This window comes from Musa acuminata, chromosome BXJ2-9, assembly GCF_036884655.1.
Source record: "Musa acuminata AAA Group cultivar baxijiao chromosome BXJ2-9, Cavendish_Baxijiao_AAA, whole genome shotgun sequence".
In the NCBI taxonomy this organism is placed as follows: Eukaryota; Viridiplantae; Streptophyta; class Magnoliopsida; order Zingiberales; family Musaceae; genus Musa; species Musa acuminata.
The window spans coordinates 32,926,227-32,945,008 of record NC_088346.1 but is presented as its reverse complement, the minus strand read 5'-3'; the positions used below and the strand labels follow the sequence as shown (position 1 = coordinate 32,945,008).

General features: G+C 38.0%; 1 protein-coding gene across 1 annotated transcript; it reads right to left on the bottom strand.

The window, feature by feature from the left end:
* Window positions 1-14,442: 14,442 nt before the first annotated feature.
* Window positions 14,443-18,482, bottom strand: LOC135623916 (probable transcription factor KAN2). The gene is made up of 6 exons (XM_065127379.1): window positions 17,731-18,482; window positions 17,532-17,608; window positions 16,882-16,927; window positions 16,618-16,780; window positions 15,199-15,250; window positions 14,443-15,029 (listed from the first exon to the last, which is right to left on the bottom strand). Exons 1-6 carry the CDS (start codon window positions 18,344-18,346, stop codon window positions 14,913-14,915), a joined length of 1,071 nt encoding a protein of 356 aa, XP_064983451.1. The 5' UTR covers window positions 18,347-18,482; the 3' UTR covers window positions 14,443-14,912.
* Between the last annotated feature and the right edge of the window lie 300 nt (window positions 18,483-18,782).

Genomic DNA, 18,782 nt, shown 5'->3' with positions numbered 1-18,782 from the left:
TCTTATGATCATTGCTTAGAAAAACGCATAGAGTTGTATTTCGTATATATTCATCATCTAGAAGATCAGATGTTATTGATTTAGTTCATATTGTTAGGATCGGAGCGGCACTAAGAGGGGGGGGTGAATTAGTGCACCGGTGAAGTGCGATAAACTTTTCACGATTTAAACACTTTTCGAAAACTTCGTACGATAAAAGCAACGTTTTCGTTTAAAAACGTTTTAATTGCGTTTTAACTTGAAGAGATAAGTAAGACAGAGACAAAGTAGTATAGCATTAAAGTGCAAATGGTTTGCAGTAATATAAATGACAATAAGTAAATGCAAACTAGAGATTACGCCGATTTTACAGTGGTTCGGTCAAATGACCTACATCCACTTGCGAGGCCCCTCTTCGATGAGGCTCCCACCTTCCACTAGCAAATCTCTTGAAAGGGAAGGGTAAATACCCCTCTTACAACTTTTGCAAGCGGTTCACTCTCTTACAGATTTTCAGCAAGAAAGAAGGAGGTGAACACTAGCAAATTGAAAACAAGACTAGCAAAGACTCTTCTAAGACTTTTTCTCTCAATCACTTGCTGCTCAAAAAGTTGTGTTCTCAACTGAGACTTAAGGGGTATTTATAGGCCTCAAGAGGATTCAAATTTGGGCTCCAAAAATTTGAATTCTCTTATGTTCCCGATGCTGGCGATGCCACCGCCCAGCGCTCGGGTGCTGGGCGGTGCAATCGCCCAGCCCAGGAGGTGTCACCGCCTAGGCCAATTCAGCTCACTGGTTGGGCTCCAAACTTGGCCCAAACCAGTCCGAACTCGGGCCCAATTGGCCCCTACTTGGGTTATAGGATTAATACCTAATCATAATCCTAATTAACATGCTAACTACGAATTTAAAGATATTTTCTAAGCTATTACAAAGTCCGTAAGTCAAGACTTCTTCTAGCGAGCTTCCGGCGAACTTCCGGCGGTCTTCCGATAAACTCTCGGAAACCATTCTGCGGACTCCCGGCAAGCTCCTAGACTTCACGATTTGATCTTGGCGAGTTCCGATGAGCTTCTTCGGCAAGCTCCGATCTTTCTCGGCGAGCTCCGCGAACTTCCAACGAACGTTCCGGCGAGCTTCCGAAAAACCCTTCGGTAAGCTCCCTACTCATTCTTGGCTAGTTCCGGCAGCATTCCCGACGAACCTTCGGACTTCCGTCGAACTCGCAATGAAACCTTCATGCTTGACTCCGACACTTTGTTTTGTTTTATGTCTTCGTCGTTATCGTAGTTAATCCTGCACACACAAGCAAAAACTCTACTCCGATCTAGACAATTATTATAAAGCGAATTGATATTCTATTGCCCGGCACGTCATTGGTTGGCGCTTCGTCCGATTCTTCGGCGCATCTTCCTCTCTTGCGGCTTGTTGTCCAATCGGCGGTTGACCTCCGCAACGCCGATATCCTTGGCGCAATTCTGCTCTTGGCCTGATGCCCGACGTCCGAAGCCTTCTGCCATCCAATATCCTAACGTGATCTCCTCCGGCGCAACGTCAATTCCTCCTGCCTTAATTGTCTAATCCTGATCGAGTAGACCTGCATCACTCAAAATGCAGTTAAACATAAACATAATTATCAATTGGTTTCATCATCAAAATACGAGATTCAACAATCTCCCCCTTTTTGATGATGACAACCAATTGATGACGGAGTTAAACTTGACTCCCGAAGTTTAAACAAACTCCCTCTATCAATATGCCATATTGATAGAACCTTGAATTCAAACTGAATTCAAGTCATTGCAATATTCATCATGAATACTTGCAACACGTTATTATGAACTCATGCATAGACTTATGCATATCATGTCATCAACATACTTCTCCCCCTTTGTCATCAACAAAAAGGAGAAGTACAACTATTCTTTGTGTTTGTAATATAAGTTCAACTCATTGCATGAAAAACATAATATTAAGTTTTATCATCATGCAGTTTTGAAGCCAGAAAATTTAACAAGTAATGCATCATGCTTAGGACATTTAAGCTATCAAGTTTTAGATATGCAAGTTTTACAGCATACAAGATAGCACTTTTGGTAATGTTCAAGATAGCAAGTTCTACATCATGCAATATATAAGAAAGCAACTCTTGCTTCTTGAAATATGCAAATTTATCAAGAAAGCAACTCTTGCTTCTTGAAATATGCAAATTTGTCAAGTTTTGCTAGATGTGCAAGTTAGCATTTTTGCCTCTTAAGATAGGCAAGATAGCACATTTGCTTCTTTTGAGATAACAACTTTTTGCTTCTCTTTAGACTACAAGCTAGCAATTTTTACGATATGTAAGTTTCACAATATACAAGCTAGCAAAAATTTCGAAAGCAAATGCAAGATAGCTTTCTTGTGTAAGCTCATAATTCTTGCTTCCTATTGCAATGTGCAAGTTGCAAGTTTTGCTTCTTGAGATAGACAAGATAGCACTTTTGTAATTTTTGTTTCTTAAGATAGGCAAGCTTGTGATGTTCAAAATAACAAGCTCTTTCTTCTAGAAGTGTCATTTTTGCTTTCTTTGCAAAGTGTAAGCTAGCAAAATGTTTGAAAAAGTGATCAAGTTTTGCAACATACAAGCTAGCAAAAATGCCAAACTAGCAAGAGATAATGTTTTACACGAGGCAAGCAAACAATTTGGCAAATGTTACATTTGCATCTTCTCTTTTGAGAAGTGCAATTTTTGCTTTCATCTTGAATTGTGCAAGCTAGTTAGTTTGCCTCTTTTCATGATGTCCACGCTAGAAATTCTTGCTCCCCCTTTGTCATTGTCAAAAAGAAGGGAAGACCCTTATATCAATTTTCATATTATGACAAAGGTAAGTATCATTCTTATTTGTGCATCATTATATATTCAAATTAAAACATACACAATTTCAATAACCTTATTTTTCATGCACGATACCGAAAAATAAATCAATCATCATTAATAAGCATATCATACATGATACTCAAACATTAAAATTTTTAAGCATTTATCAACATGTTGATCATGATACCAAACATTCATCATTTAAAGCATTCATGATACACATCATATGCAATAAATACATCATGTACATCATTATCATAAGTATTGCATACATCATTTTAACTTTATGAATATTTCATCATTGCATGCATTATACCAAAACATTTCAAGCCATGCAAGCCATAAATACAAAGAAATCATGTCATGAAGGATAAAATCATTTGAATACCAAAAGACATGATTCATATAGTAAATATCTTCTTTAAATAAAATATCAAGAAAAATCATAGGAGTACAAAGAAGAGATCTTGTTTTAAAAGAAAAATCAAGTAATAACTCCAAGAACTCACAAGGAAAAATCATGATTCATTTAGAAAATCTCCTCTCAAGAGAATAGCAAGTAAAATCGTAGAAGATCGATTAATGAGAAATTTTGATTTATAATAAAATCTCATGTATCGAATGTCAAGAAATCAAAATGATGATTTATATAAAAAATATCACAAGTTATATTCAAGAGAAAAATCATCATTCATTTTCAACTTATTCAATTTGTCACATTAATATTTCTTAGATATGCATGATACCAAAACATGGTTTTAAATCTTTAACATATAACATGCATAAATTGAAAGGAGAAGGGAAGAATTCAAACATACAAAGATTTCAACCATCTCATAAACAAATGTAAGACCAAGTCATGAATCCAAAATTCCATGAATCAAAATGATCATCAAAGGTAATCTCATGTTATTCCAAGAAATCAATATCATGATTTTGATAAAACTCATTTCAAATTTAAATCATCAAAATCATCAAAATATCAACATTACTTTCAAAAGATTCAAAATGGTATACATAGATTTATCATAATAAACATCAAGATCAATAGGATAGAGAAAAATATTTTTTCAAGGAAAAAATATTTTCCTCTTTTTAGTTGTTTCAATTCATATGATTTTATTTCACTTATACCAAATAAAAACATGTATAATGTTTAAAACCGAAAGTGTAAGATTTATTACAACAAAGATTAATAAGGCACTTTCATTATGGTAAAAATCAATAATCCATAAATCACAAGATTCATATGCATAATTTCGAAATTTATTAAGCATGATCATTATGCATGACACTAAAACATGGTTTCAAAATGTTTAATATTTTCATTACATCATTATGCAATGGTTTCATTGAATATAATTTTGAATGATTCTTATAGATAACTAAAACTTCTTTAGTTTTAATTTATGTGATTGACTTTATATTAGCATGCTCAAGTTTTGTTATTATGTCAAAAACATACATCATGTTTGAAAACCAAAGACAAGGTTTAAAAAAAAAATCATCAAGCCTTCCATATAAAAACCATGCATCATCATTGAAGGTTAATATGGAAATCATCAAAATACACATTCTTGCTTCTCAAGCACATATATATGATTATTTAAATCTAACATTTTATTCTATTAACATAAAACATATAATTTTCAAGAAAAATAATTATTCAAAAGAAAAGAGAAAATGCATCATGGAAAACATCAAGTAATTTCAAAATAATTCAAGAGAGTTGAGTTACTTACCTTGTAGTCAAAGCCCGTCAAAACCCAATTCGCCATTTCACCTTTGGAAGTTCTTGATTCATCCTCGGTTGCCTTCCTCTTCTTTGGCCTCTTCCTCCGTTCAAGTTCATTGTTTATTTTAGATTTTTGTTTAATAAACTTATTAAGATTTAGTGTTCGAAATTCAAGTTCATCATTGTCCTCATCACTTGAGTCATCGCTCAAGTGGTATTCATTTGTCCGGAGTTCCAAATCCTTCCTATTCTTTGGAAGGTGGTTCAATTGTTGATTGTGTTCATCATATTCATTGCGCACCATTTCATATGTCATCAATGAGCCGATAAGTTCTTCAAGTGAAAAAATATTTAAATCTTTTGTTTCTTGTATTGCCGTTACTTTTGATTCCCAAGCTTTAGAAAGTGATCGTAAAACTTTACTAACAAGTTCAAAATTTGAGAAACATTTGCCAAGAGCTTGTAAACCATTGACGACATCCGTAAAACGGGTGTATATGTCAACAATGGTTTCGCACGGCTTCATTCGAAAAAGCTCGAAATCATGCATTAAAATGTTGATTTTCGAATCTTTGACTCTATAAGTGCTTTCGTGTGTGATTTCAAGAGTGTGCCATATGTCGAAAGCCGTTTCGCACAAAGAAACCCGATTGAACTCATTTTTATCCAAAGCGCAAAATAAGGCATTCATAGCCTTTGCGTTTAAAGAAAACATCTTCTTCTCCAAATCATTCCAATGGTTCATTGGAAGAGAAGACATTTCAAATCTATTTTTGACTATGTGCCATAAATTCAAATCCAAAGAAAGTAAGAAAACTCTCATTCGAGTTTTCCAATAAGTGTAGTCCGTCCCATTGAAAAAGGAAGGACAAATGAGAGAGTGACCCTCTTGAAAGCCGTAAAGAGCCATTTCTATTTGGGTGTTAAACCAAGATAGAAAAATGTGGCTCTGATACCAATTGTTAGGATCGGAGCGGCACTAAGACGGGGGGGTGAATTAGTGCAGCGGTGAAGTGCGATAAACTTTTCACGATTTAAACACTTTTCGGAAACTTCGTACGATAAAAGCAACGTTTTCGTTTAAAAACGTTTCGATTGCGTTTTAACTTGAAGAGATAAGTAAGACGGAGACAAAGCAGTATAACATTAAAGTGCAAATGGTTTGCAATAATATAAATGACAATAAGTAAATGCAAACCAGAGATTACGCCGATTTTACAGTGGTTCGGTCAAATGACCTACATCCACTTGCGAGGCCCCTCTTCGATGAGGCTCCCACCTTCCACTAGCAAATCTCTTGAAAGGGAAGGGTAAATACCCCTCTTACAACTTTTACAAGCGGTTCACTCTCTTACAGATTTTCAGCAAGAAAGAAGGAGGTGAACACTAGCAAATTGAAAACAAGACTAGCAAAGACTCTTCTAAGACTTTTCTCTCAATCACTTGCTGCTCAAAAAGTTGTGTTCTCAACTGAGACTTGAGGGGTATTTATAGGCCTCAAGATGATTCAAATTTGGGCTCCAAAAATTTGAATTCTCTTATGTTCTCGATGCTGGCGGTGCCACCGCCCAGCGCTCGGGTGCTGGGCGGTGTAATCGCCCAGCCCAGGAGGTGTCACCGCCCAGCCTAGGCGGTACCACCGCCTAGGCCAATTCAGCTCACTGGTTGGGCTCCAAACTTGGCCCAAACTAGTCCGAACTCGGGCCCAATTGGCCCCTACTTGGGTTATCGAATTAATACCTAATCCTAATCCTAATTAACATGCTAACTACGAATTTAAAGACATTTTCTAAGCTATTATAAAGTCCGTAAGTCAAGACTTCTTCTAGCGAGCTTTCGGCGAACTTCCAGCGGTCTTCCGATAAACTCTCGGAAACCATTCTGCGGACTCCCGGCAAGCTCCTAGACTTCACGATTTGATCTTGGCGAGTTCCGATGAGCTTCTTCGGCAAGCTCCGATCTTTCTCGGCGAGCTCCGCGAACTTCTAACGAACCTTCTGGCGAGCTTCCGAAAAACCCTTCGGTAAGCTCCCTACTCATTCTTGGCTAGTTCTGGCAGCATTCCCGATGAACCTTCGGACTTCCGTCGAACTCTCGAACTCACAATGAATCCTTCGTGCTTGACTCCGACACTTTGTTTTGTTTTATGTCTTCGTCGTTATCGTAGTTAATCCTGCACACACAAGCAAAAACTCTACTCCGATCTAGACAATTATTATAAAGCGAATTGACATTCTGTTGCCCGGCACGTCATTGGTTGGCGCTTCGTCCGATTCTTCGGTGCATCTTCCTCTCTTGTGGCTTGTTGCCCAATCGGCGGTTGACCTCCGCAACGCCGATATCCTTGGCGCAATTATGCTCTTGGCATGATGCCCGACGTCCGAAGCCTTCTGTCATCCAATATCCTAACATGATCTCCTCCGGCGCAACGTCAATTCCTCCTGCCTTAATTGTCTAATCCTGATCGAGTAGACCTGCATCACTCAAAATGCAGTTAAACATAAACATAATTATCAATTGGTTTCATCATCAAAATACGAGATTCAACACATACTGATGTTTGTACTATGCAAACTAGAACTCTTTGATGTGCTCTTTATTTTATTACTTTTATTTATGATTATTCTAGAAAAAATTGGGCTTTTGCTTCGAAATCTAAAGATTAGTTACTTTATTTTTTCAAAGGGTTTCATGTCAGTGTTGAAAGAGAAATTGGAAAAAAGCAAAAGTGTATTTGAGCAGATAATAGTGGCGAGTACAAGGGTCCTTTTGAGAATTATTACAGGTTTCATTATTTTAGGCTTAAGAAAATAGTTCCTAAAACTCCTCAATAGAACGGTGTGACAGAAAGGATGAATAGAACCATTAAATAAAGGATTAGGTGTATGCTTTCCCACGCTAAATTACCGAAGTCATTTTGGGGGGAGGTTATGAAAACTACAGTTGACCTCATAAATCTTTCTCCATAAGTTCCTCTGAAAGGTGATGTTCCAAAGAGAGTATGGAAAGGAAAATATATATCTTATAATGAATTGAGAGTCTTTGGGTGTAAATCATTTGTTTATATTCCTAAAGATGGGAGGTCCAAGCTTGATAATAAGGCTAAAACATGTATCTTCTTAGGATATGGTAATAAAGAGTTTGGGTACAAATTATGGGATCCAGTGAACAAGAAGATTATTAGAAATAGAGATGTATTTCTTGAAGACCAATTGTTTAATGATGGTGATAATGTTAAGAAGCCAAAAACCTCTGTTTATATTCCTTGGAGTTTGGGTCCAGTTCCTTCACCTGTAGTTCATGATGATCATGGGGGAGATGAACAAAAAGATTATGGTGAGAATGCCAATAATGACACTCCTACAGTCGATGATGTTGAACCAACTAAACAAGCACCTTCACCACCAGTTGTGATTCCATTGAGAAGATCCACTAGAGAGCGACAACCATCTACCAGATATCCTCCACATGAGTATGTTATGCTTACTGATGAGGGAGAGCCAAAAACGTACTAAGAAGCTATTCTATATGGGCATAAGAATGAGTGGGTTAAATCCATGCACAAAGAGATAAGATCCTTGCTTGAGAACCACACCTATGACTTGGTAAAGTTGCATAAAGAGAAGAGAGCTCTTAAAAATAAATGTGTTTACAAATTGAAGATTGAAAATAATAGCTCACAATAAATATATAAGACACAACTAGTTATGAAATGATTCAGTCAGAAGAAAGGTATTAACTTTGAAGAAATATTTTCTCCAGTTGTAAAAATATCCTCTATCCGAGTTGTTCTTGGTTTGGCTACCCTCTTGAATTTAGAAGTTGAGCAACTTGATGTGAAAATAACATTTCTTCATGGTGACTTAGAAAAAGAAATTTACATAGAGTGGCTAGAATGTTTCAAAGTTAAGGGAAAAGAAAATCTGGTGTGTAAGCTTAAGAAAAGCTTATATGGACTTAAACAGACACTTAGACAGTGGTACAAGAAGTTTGATTCATTTATGATGAGCCAAGGGTATAATAGACCATATTTGATCATTGTGTGTTTATGAAGAAATTTTTAGATGATGATTTCATTATTCTCTTGCTATATGTTGATGATATGCTGATTGTTGGTCATAATGCTGGTAAAATTGAAAAGCTTAAAAGAGAGCTAAGTAAGTCTTTTGCCATTAAAGACTTGGGATCGATGAAACAAATGAAGATTCTTTATGATAGGAAGAAAAGGAAGATTTGACTATCTCAAGAGACTTATATTGAAAAGGTTCTTGAAAAATTCAACATGAGTAAAGCTAAAGCAGTTTGTTCTCCACTTGCAAGTCATTTCAAGCTTAGTTTGAAACAATGTCCTACAAGTGAGAAAGAAAAAGAAAAAATGTCCAAAATGCTTTACTTATATGCAGTAGGCAGTTTGATGTATGCTATGGTTTATACTATACCAGATATAGCTCATGCAGTTAGAGTTGTCAACCGATTTCTCTCTAATCCTGGTAATGAACATTGGCCTATAGTGAAATGAATATTAAGATATCTAAGATATACTTTCAGGTTGCGTTTATATTTTGACAGTGATAAACCTATGTTAGAAGGGTACATAGATGCAGACATGGCAGGTGATACTGATTCTAGGAAGTCTACTTCGGGGTTCTTGATGATATTTGTAGGGGAAGCAATATCTTGGTAATCTAAGTTACAGAATTGTGTTGCTCTATCAACCACAAAAGCAGAATATATAGTAATTATTGAAGCTTGAAAGGAAACTTTGTGGATGAAAAAAGTTTCTACATGAATTAGGCTTGAAACAAGAAGGATATATTATTTACTGTAACAGTTAGAGTGTCATTCACCTCTCCAAGAATTCAACATATAATTCTAGATCCAAACATATTGATGTGAGATATTACTGGATTCGTGATGTGTTTGAGATGAAAGAATTACAATTGGAAAAGGTACATACCAATGAGAATGAATCAAATATGTTGACAAAGTTTTTGTCTAAAAAAAAATTTGAAGCATGTAGACAAAGAATGGGCTTAGTACAGCCCACCATATGAGCTGGAGGGAGAGAATTGTTGGGTCCAACCCTATGTGAGATTGGACAATTGGATCTTTTGAGCCCAAATTAATAATTAAAAAGAAAAAAAGAAAAATAAGAAAGGCATGCGATTGAGGGCAACAGAGAGAAGCGTACGTGTGCAGTAAAAGCGGCGACGTACAGTGAGAGGAAAGAACATAGAGAGAAAAAGGAGAGAGAGAAAAATAAGTTTTTGAGTTTTATATTTTAACGATTATTGATTAAACGTTTTCAATTTTGACCCAAATTTTATCCGGAGAATTCTTATAGTAAGCTCTATAATCCTAATGGTGTTGATCTACAGTTTACCCTTTCTGAGGTACTTTCCTGCTACCCATTCTGTGAGACCTACAATTCTATTTTTATGAAATCTATTTTTGGTGGTGATGATAAGTTAATGTTGAGTCAAGATCTACGTTATTGATGTTATTATGATCCTATAATTATTTTAGAGAAGATTTATTGTAAACATGTTATCATTATTATTATAATGGAAGTTTGAGGTGGATTACGGTCCCGTGATTTTTCTCGCATTAAGTTTTTCACGTTAAAAATTTGGTCTAATTGATTTATTGCTCTACTGTTTATGCTATTCTGATTAATACGTGTTTTTTTATGACAATTTGATATTTTGATGAGGAACTATTTTTATACACAAAGGAAAAAGAATTATTCCGTTTTAACATGTTTTTCCCAACACTAGTTAATCCAAAAACCTACAATAATCTCCTCAGGAACGCTGCTCATTCTTGAAATAATAGAATTGCTGCATATCCCTACCAGTAGTTTCTTCCTACAAGTCACCTGAGATATAAACTTGGTCGTATTATGGCAATCGGTGCAGGACATGGACTCTTTCATTATTACATTGCGGTTCCTGGTGTCGCATTCTTGAGCCTGAACGCAATAGCCAGTTTCTCGCTTTGAGTATTGAGGAGATGCTCTTGAACGTCCTCTTCCACTTCAAATAAAGAATCAGTATCAGGCACACAGCCAACATCTTTGACCTCATCTATTAGCCTAGCCATGTCTGATATATATCTTCTCCGCTTGTGGATGATTAGTACTTCCATAGCAGAAGGTATCTGATGTATATCTTCTCTGCTTGTGGATGATTAGTACTTCCATAGCAGAAGGTATCTGATGTATATCTTCTCTGCTTGTGGATGATTAATACTTCCCAGAGTAGAAGGTAGGTATCTCAATCTTCGAATTGATAGAACTGCAACCAGGAGTCTACTGCAGCCCTTCCTTCACCATCATAGTTCTCACCCTTGCTACTTCCTGCCACATTGAAGTTATTGCATAAATGTTAGTCAATAGTAATCTGGTACAAGCGCCCAACATGGCGTGTGTCCATCCTTCGCAATCTTATCACCATCTCCAGAGCCCTCTCCGTCACCTCATGCTGTACATACCCGAAAACCTTGTATTCCACGGCATCAAGTCCTTCTCAGGCATTCTAACAAACATGTTCCTCGATCCAGAGACATTTCGCGTACACGTTGACGACGACGGTCATGGCAAACACCATGGATGCGAAACCATCGGTGATCAACCTGCGAGTGAATCTTCCTGCGTCGCCAGAGAATCAAGCGGCAGCCGCAGGACTTCAAGAGGCAGGTGAAGTTGCCCGCGGCCAAGCGGCGGACGCCTCATGTCGCGGAACAGAGCGATGACGTGGCTGAGGGAGGACTGGTTAGCGTGATCCCTGCAAAAAGGAGTGTCAGAGCTCTTCGGTCTAACACGGAGGCTGCCAAAGCTGGAGGATAGAACGACGAGAGCTCGGTTTGGTAGGCATGCTCGCGGTGGAGAAGGCACTTGACGGCTCAGGGAAGGAATCGGGGATAGGAGGGTGGGAGAGGAGGTGAGGCGAGGAAGGGAGAGGGTTGGGAAGCGAAGCTCGGTGTTTGCTCTGCTTGGAATTGCGGTGAATAAGGTCGTTAACTACCAAGCCCTTAACAGGCTGGGCCAAAAAGACCCCTTTTTGGGCCACACTGTTAACTTTTGGGCTCAGCCTTTTTTAATATTTACATACATAAATTCTTTAATTTAAATGAACTATTATTAACCCCAGTCCAAATGATTAACGTCAAATTTTAATAGCAGTAGCATATGTCAAAAAAGAAGAAGAAGAAGCAGAAAGACATTTAGAAAGATGTATGCAAATGACTAACCTCAAATCTTTGAGATAGATTTTAATAGCAGTAGCATATGCCCAAAAAACAAAAGATTAGAAAGATGTATGTATATACGTATCTTATATTACAATTTATAATGACAAATGTGCTATTCCAAACTGTGCAAGTAAAATATATCTATCTAATTCATAAAAAAATATTGTATTCTTTGACAGTCATATCTCCTTTCTGTGTGCATGAGATGGATAGAGAAAAAGATAGACTCTTAGTGGCAGCGAAGCGACGCCGCCGCGGCGGCGATAGAGGAGGAGCAGGAGCAGGAGGTGCCTGCCAACTTATGCCTGCACCGGGCAGCTTCCAATCATAAAGCAATGATGCCCGAGCTCTTACTCCACCGCACGAAGGGCTGCCCTGTGCCTCTCCTTCCTCATACGTCCCTTTCCATGCTTTCTTCCTCTTACTTTTCGTTTCCGATCCGATTTCTTCCTTTGTCTCTTAGTGGAAGTACCAAAGGATGCAAGTAGGGATACTCTTTCTCTGTTCTCCCTACTGATCATATCTTCTGAAGACATGTATCCTATATTTATTACTGCTTTCAATGTAAACTTCAGATTCATTCAGACTTTGCCTCGACTGTCAACTTTGATTGTGTGTGTGTTTTCTGGGTTTGCAAGAGACAATAGAAATCATTAATGCGGTTAGTTTGCTGCATTGAAGGCTCACAGAACTGCACGTTAATGCTTATTTCTGGTCAACTCAGTTGGTCCCTAAGCTTCTTCAGGACTAAAATCTGTTTTTTCTTCGAGAAATCCAATTTTAATCACAACTTACAAACAAGAAGAAGGCTAGCTTTTTACTTGATCTCATGTCGACAATTCAAAGTTAGTCGGCTGAACTGGGTTGGGTCCTAATTGCAAAGAAGAAAAAGGAAAAAAAGTGACTTGTTATCACTAAGTTTCCTCTTCTTTGATCTCTCAATGTCAGCAACCGAAGCCACGATCTGCGTTCCCAAAACCATGCATGAAGATACTTGAGCAACGAGCCTTTGACCTCTGACCACAAAAGGAACACCACTCGGGGACAAGGAGATCACCTGCAACATGATCAGGCTACTATCTCCAGTGTTGACCATAGAGCCTCTCTAGGTTGATTTGGGCCCACCACCACAGCAGAGACAGAGAGAGATATAAGAGGGAAGAGAGAGAGAGAGATGAGTAAAAAGGTAACACAGTAAATGAGCACAGTAGTGAATGAGAGTCGTAGGAAGGTGGCAGCGACAAGGCATCGAGGAGGCGTCACCTCACTGGTGTCATTTGGCAGCAGACAGGCTCTGACCAAGAGAGGACCATACGCTGCCCTCACCTCTGTGTCTCTGTTGCCAGCGAAGAAAGAGGGCGAGGAAGAAGGAATTGAATAGAAGAAAAAGAACTTTGGAATTCCATGAAAAAAACTGCAGATATCATCATGCGGTAATCATTCTATTATAATTTGACCTCTGCAGGTTACAGGTCTGAGAGAAAAAGAAAAAGGTTTCACTTTGCTTTTAGGTCAGTGTCACTGTCAGGAAAAGGGTCAAAAGAAAAAAAAAATAATAATAATAATAAAGACAGTAGAGAGTCTTTAAAGCTACAAATGTTGATGTACCATAAACCTCTGAAACCAAGTCTTTTATCATCAAGCTGGCCTAAAAGATGAGAAGAGGCAGCTTTGTTTACTTGTTATCCAAGTAATTTTTCAGCTTCGATGCTGTTGGTTGCGCTTCCTGCCCATATCACTGTGAGTTGCTAAGCACACAATGGACTTGCACCGAGATATGTGGTGATGAAACCAGTTGTGTGCATGCAGTTTGTCCGTCATCGACAGGCATATGTGAATGCTTTAGGTTTTGCCATTTGCTTGAGAATTTTCTAATGACTTTGAAACTCAGCGAACGAAGAAGACTAAGCTCTCTTGGCTCTAACCCACTCTCTTTGATGCTAACCTGATGACAGTGAGGTACTTATTTGACCATGTAGCCTACAGTAGCAGTTATAGTTCCAGATAGGTCAAGGTGTTGAACAAGTGTTAAAGAAAGGAAGAGTTGTCTGCATGTACCTGTGTTGACTTTGTTAAATATTTCACCGCCAAAATCTATAAGTCAGTATAAAGTAGTATGTATTGGAATAGTAAGGATAATTGTTACGTGAATAAGATTGTTGACTTAGCAATCCATGTCAACGTAGTGAAAGTGGAGAAATATACAAGCAAAGGGCATGGTAAAGTGATAAAAAAAAAAAAGCCGAAATAATTGCTGGAAGCCTATGATATGAAAGACAAGGCTGCATGGGAGAGCAGAACCACATGAACAAAAGCCAAATCTAACTTTGCTGCTTCTCTCTCTCTCTCTCTATACATGTGATGCAAATTCTTACGGACTGAGACCATCCATAGGGTTTAAGATTTCATGTCTTTCCTGCGCAGAGCCAGAGGGCGTATAAATAATATGTGCAATGTGGTCAAAAAAGTCTCTTCGACATGCATAAAACAATCAAGTTCATTTATGTGTATATATGATTTCATCATGGAGGAATGTGAAACTATATATGATTTCAACTATAAAACGTGGGACTTTTGACAAGGATAAATATGATAACCACACTGGTGTCTTTCGTAATTGAAAGTAAAGCATCATATTATTAACTTCATATTGAAGAAATCTGCAATGTGCAATCATCAACAAAACACATTCTCATCCTAAGAATTTAGTGAGGGACAATAAAGCAATGAAGCACTCTGTCAATCATATGTTAGATGCTCGGTTACATGGCTGCATGCATGCCCTTTTTTACTTTTCTTGGGAGAATACAAAGAGAAGCACGTGCACATGCACAGGAATGAAGCAACTGTGGTCTTTCTCCCTTTATGAAAGCAAAAGATGTCCTCAGCCACTCCATCATGCATCCTTGAGCCATAAAACTCCATATCTAATCTGATCTCACATAGATAGACATAGGCATACACTCCCTCTTCCCTTTTGCTTGTTACTTGCCTCAATTGTCTCCTTGTCTCTTCCACCTTTTTTTTTTTCTTTTCTCCTTTCTTTTGAACTCTTTATTTTGCAATGGATTCTTGATGTCCTCAAAGTCAGTATGGCCTACCCAACGTGAACTCAAGATTGGGTTTGCTTGAGTTCAGTGTCTCCGACAGGCATGATGAGTTCAAATCTAAATACATTTCGAAACTTTTCGTTTGCAGGTCCTTCTGAAGAAAGAAATCAAAAGAGCTTGGCATCAGTTCACTCCATGACATCATCTTTTCATTGTATCCATCAGCATCTTTTTTAGCACCATAAGAAGCTTGAATGTTCTTAAATATTCATTTACTCCAAATAGTTCGAGTAGCAACTTCGAGTGAAATGCTAAGTTGATACCTTAAGCGATTGCATACTTTCTGTGGGGGATTCACTGGAACAGCCTTCCTTGCTGCAAAATGCCACCATTATAAAGAAGAAATCAGTAAAAAAAACAAAAAACAAAAAACAAAAATGTAGGCATTAAGGGTATGACTTCAATTAGATACAGAAAGATGCTGCCAGGAAGCTTCAAATGCATGACTTTTTCATCAAAATATTTGCATGAGAAGGAGGATCATTTGCAGGACTTTGAAATCTAAGAAGAAAAACCCTACAGTATGATTTGTACTTTTGGAACAGTTATTTCAGATGAACCTGTATCTTGGAATATAATGGGGTTGGTCACTTTAGGGTCCTCAACAATAATAAAAAAGGGATCATAACATCATCATGAAAGTTCAAGTGTTCACCATGATCCTGGACGAATGGAACAAAGCCATATGCTGCCTTTTCTCCCAGCAATTTGTGTAAAAGAAGAATAGTGGAAATTTAAAGGAGTGAAAGGGATGCTTTCATAAGGCTAAAGAGTCCACGAGACTTGATGGTGGAAGGAGGAAAATGACACATACTCTGTTAGCCATATCATTGTTTACCTGACTTCACCAAGAACCAATTACCTAATGAACTTTTTTTGTTTACATTCTCAGCTTTGATCTGGTTAATAATATCTCTCGTTAGCTAATAAAACACAAATAACAACAGGTTATAGCTAATAGGAGACATTCGAACCTCTAATATCCTGATCACATCTTATTCTTGGTTGATGCCAAGTTAAACCGTGGAAAGCTATTACCCCCCTTATGAGTCGCACAAACTTTTGTATGGCTTGTCAGCTTTAAGCAGCACGTCATTTATAAAGACCTTTCAGATTTCAAACTTTTATCTAATCAGCTTCCACAATTATCATGACATGCTATTATTTCAAGTAGAGGAATGTAAGGAAATTGGATCAAGTGCAATTAAGTTTGAAAATGTCAGATGCATGCAAGTCTATTACACGTGCCAAACACTGGATAAAACGTTATCCTACTTCAAAAATACTGCGAGTTGTCATTTCATCCTATTATTGTTCAGTGAATATTTATTTCAGGCTACAATATATTATGCAGCAAAGGAAAAAAAAAATTAGATAACTTGAAACCTGAAGTTATATGTCACCCATTATATGATAATGACTAATTAAAAGTCAGTATTTTGTACTTAAATCTGGTGAAGATCAATGGTGAAACAAATGGCTATAAATCATATCATGTACCGAAATTAATACACTCAAAAGTCTCCTCTTTGGTTCATGTGTCATTATTACCAATGCATAAACTGTCCTTCAAGCACAAAACACTGAGAGCGAAATGAATTAGTATAACTATCTATGTGAAAAGAAATACTGTTTAACAAATATAAGTATGCAAGACATTGATCAGATTAACTTTTCAGAACCTCAAAGAATTGCTCCATGGACGGATATGATCTGCGTCAGGATGTGTGGCTGGCCACTGATGTTGCATGGATGATCCCAATCTATGTGGAATGTTTGTATTATCTAACAAATTATCATCATACATCTCTCCGTTCGACCCGTTCTCACATCCTTCAGATTGGCCTATAACAAAATGTAATAATAAGCCTAAGAACAGTACTGTGTTCTACACCAAAATATAGTGGCGTTGTATGATGCAGTGAGAGAGACAAGATATCTGTCACCTGAAGAAATTGTTGGTCTGTCTGTGTTCTTCACAGTCCGATACATCTGCAGTCATCGTATGATCATTAGCTAACATTTAAATCATTATTAAGTTGAGAAAGAAAAAGCCAACTCAAGCTTCCTGTCCCTCTAGTCCTCGAGCCATTGATCTAAATAATTATGCATTTAAAGACAGATGCAATATAATTAAGCGGTTAGGTATGTTGGATTTTTGAGAACAAACATCTCGGAGCTAATGTTCATTATACTCCATCTTTGTCACTGCTAAAGCTCGAGTACTTTTTATTTTGTCATGTGTTGATCTCATCCTTTCTTTCTCTGTAGTAGCATGTTTTCTGCTTCATATGCAAAAGTTGCCACAGTGCTATCCCGCCACAGAGAGAGAGAGAGAGAGAGAGAGAGAGAGAGAGAGAGAGAGATGTGAGGATGAGATTCCACATTACTAAAGCTAGAAATGAAACAAAAAAATAACACTCAGATAAGAACCAAAAAGATTAGCCAAAAAAATGAAAAATATTAAAGAAAAAAAAAATGCTGAGACATCCTGAAATCTCAGGAAAAGTACGAGATGAATAAAAATTTCTGGGAAGAGCAGATTCAGAAGCCTACTTTAGCCGACAGATGCTACCAAGTTAGAATTTTTACTCACCTGCAAGTGAGATTTCACATGAGCTAAGGTGAGATCTTTTACATCCATGAGCTCCAGAACAGACTTGGGTGTGGCTCCTAAACTCCAAGAATAGAACACAGACATAGCAGAAAGGTAAAGATCTGTTCGTCCCTCTGAATTGTTTCCATATCCCAAACGAACAAATAATTTACACAACAAAATGAGAAGCAAAACATACTCTCATGACCTCCCAACAACTCCACAGCATGGACAAAGCGAGCATGAAGCGTTGTAGTCCAGCGCATTCTCGGTGATCTCATGACCCTTTTGGCTGGGAATCTCGAGGGCGAATATCTCGATCTCGACATGCCTGGTGTTGTGGCAAAGGGAGTGAAACTAGAGGTGGAAGAGGAGTCATACATGTGCTGCGGTTGATGTGGGGGGACTAAAGGAAAGGAAGAAGGTGGGTTTTGGTAGATTGGGATCCCCCTTATGGGCTTCAACAAGCTAAGTTCTGAGTGGTACCCTTCCTGTGGCAGTGGGTGGTGGTGGTGGAAGTGGAAGTGGTGGTGATGGTGGTGAGGGTATAAGGAACGGAGGAGCAGGCTATCCCTTGTGTTGCTGGAGACTGTAGCACTCGGGCTTCCCAAGGAGAGCTCGAAAGTGATATCGTCGGCCTTCGCTGTGCAAGGGATGGTGCTGCTCTTGTTGTTGCTATTGTTGGTGGAGTCCAGTGATCTCCTCCAAAACCCTAATTCCATATTCTCATCATGACTTCTCCAACCTGATGCTGGTGTGGTTTTTGATGGGCTGATCTGAAGAGATAAATCTGGCTGCGCTGGAAAAAGTTCCATTCCTGCTCCTTCTCCTCCCTCCTTCAGCTGGAGCTCCTCTCTTACTGTTGTGGAGATTGTTGTGGGAGAGAGAGATGTACCTGTGGGAGTATCTCTGGAATAAGAGGTCTGTTCATTTGGGTATGATGTAGAGGAATTTGTCTGGAACGATGGTGTTATAGTGAACACTTGTGTGCAGTGATATCATAGTAGGTAAAAGAGACGGAGGTAATAAAAAAAAGTAGATGATATGGAGCTAGAAAGGTTGGTTGGTTCTTGGTTTGTTCAGGTTACTATGTCCAAGAAAATGACACTTCAGTGGGTGAGTGATATGGATATTGGGATTTGGTTGACTTCCACCTTTTACTTTTTGTTGAATTTTCTATCAGTAAAGTGAAACTTTTTCGTACACAAGGATTTTACTTGTTGGCATGTTTCAACCAAGCACAGCACACTA

Excerpts from the sequence above, each read along its gene's own strand:
- LOC135623916 (XM_065127379.1), bottom strand. The coding sequence starts at position 18,346 with ATGGAACTTTTTCCAGCGCAGCCAGATTTATCTCTTCAGATCAGCCCA. Across the intron at positions 16,781-16,881 it reads CAGACCAACAATTTCTTCAG|GCCAATCTGAAGGATGTGAG; the intron begins GTGACAGATATC and ends ATTTTGTTATAG. Across the intron at positions 15,030-15,198 it reads AAAGTATGCAATCGCTTAAG|AAGGACCTGCAAACGAAAAG; the intron begins GTATCAACTTAG and ends TTCTTTCTTCAG.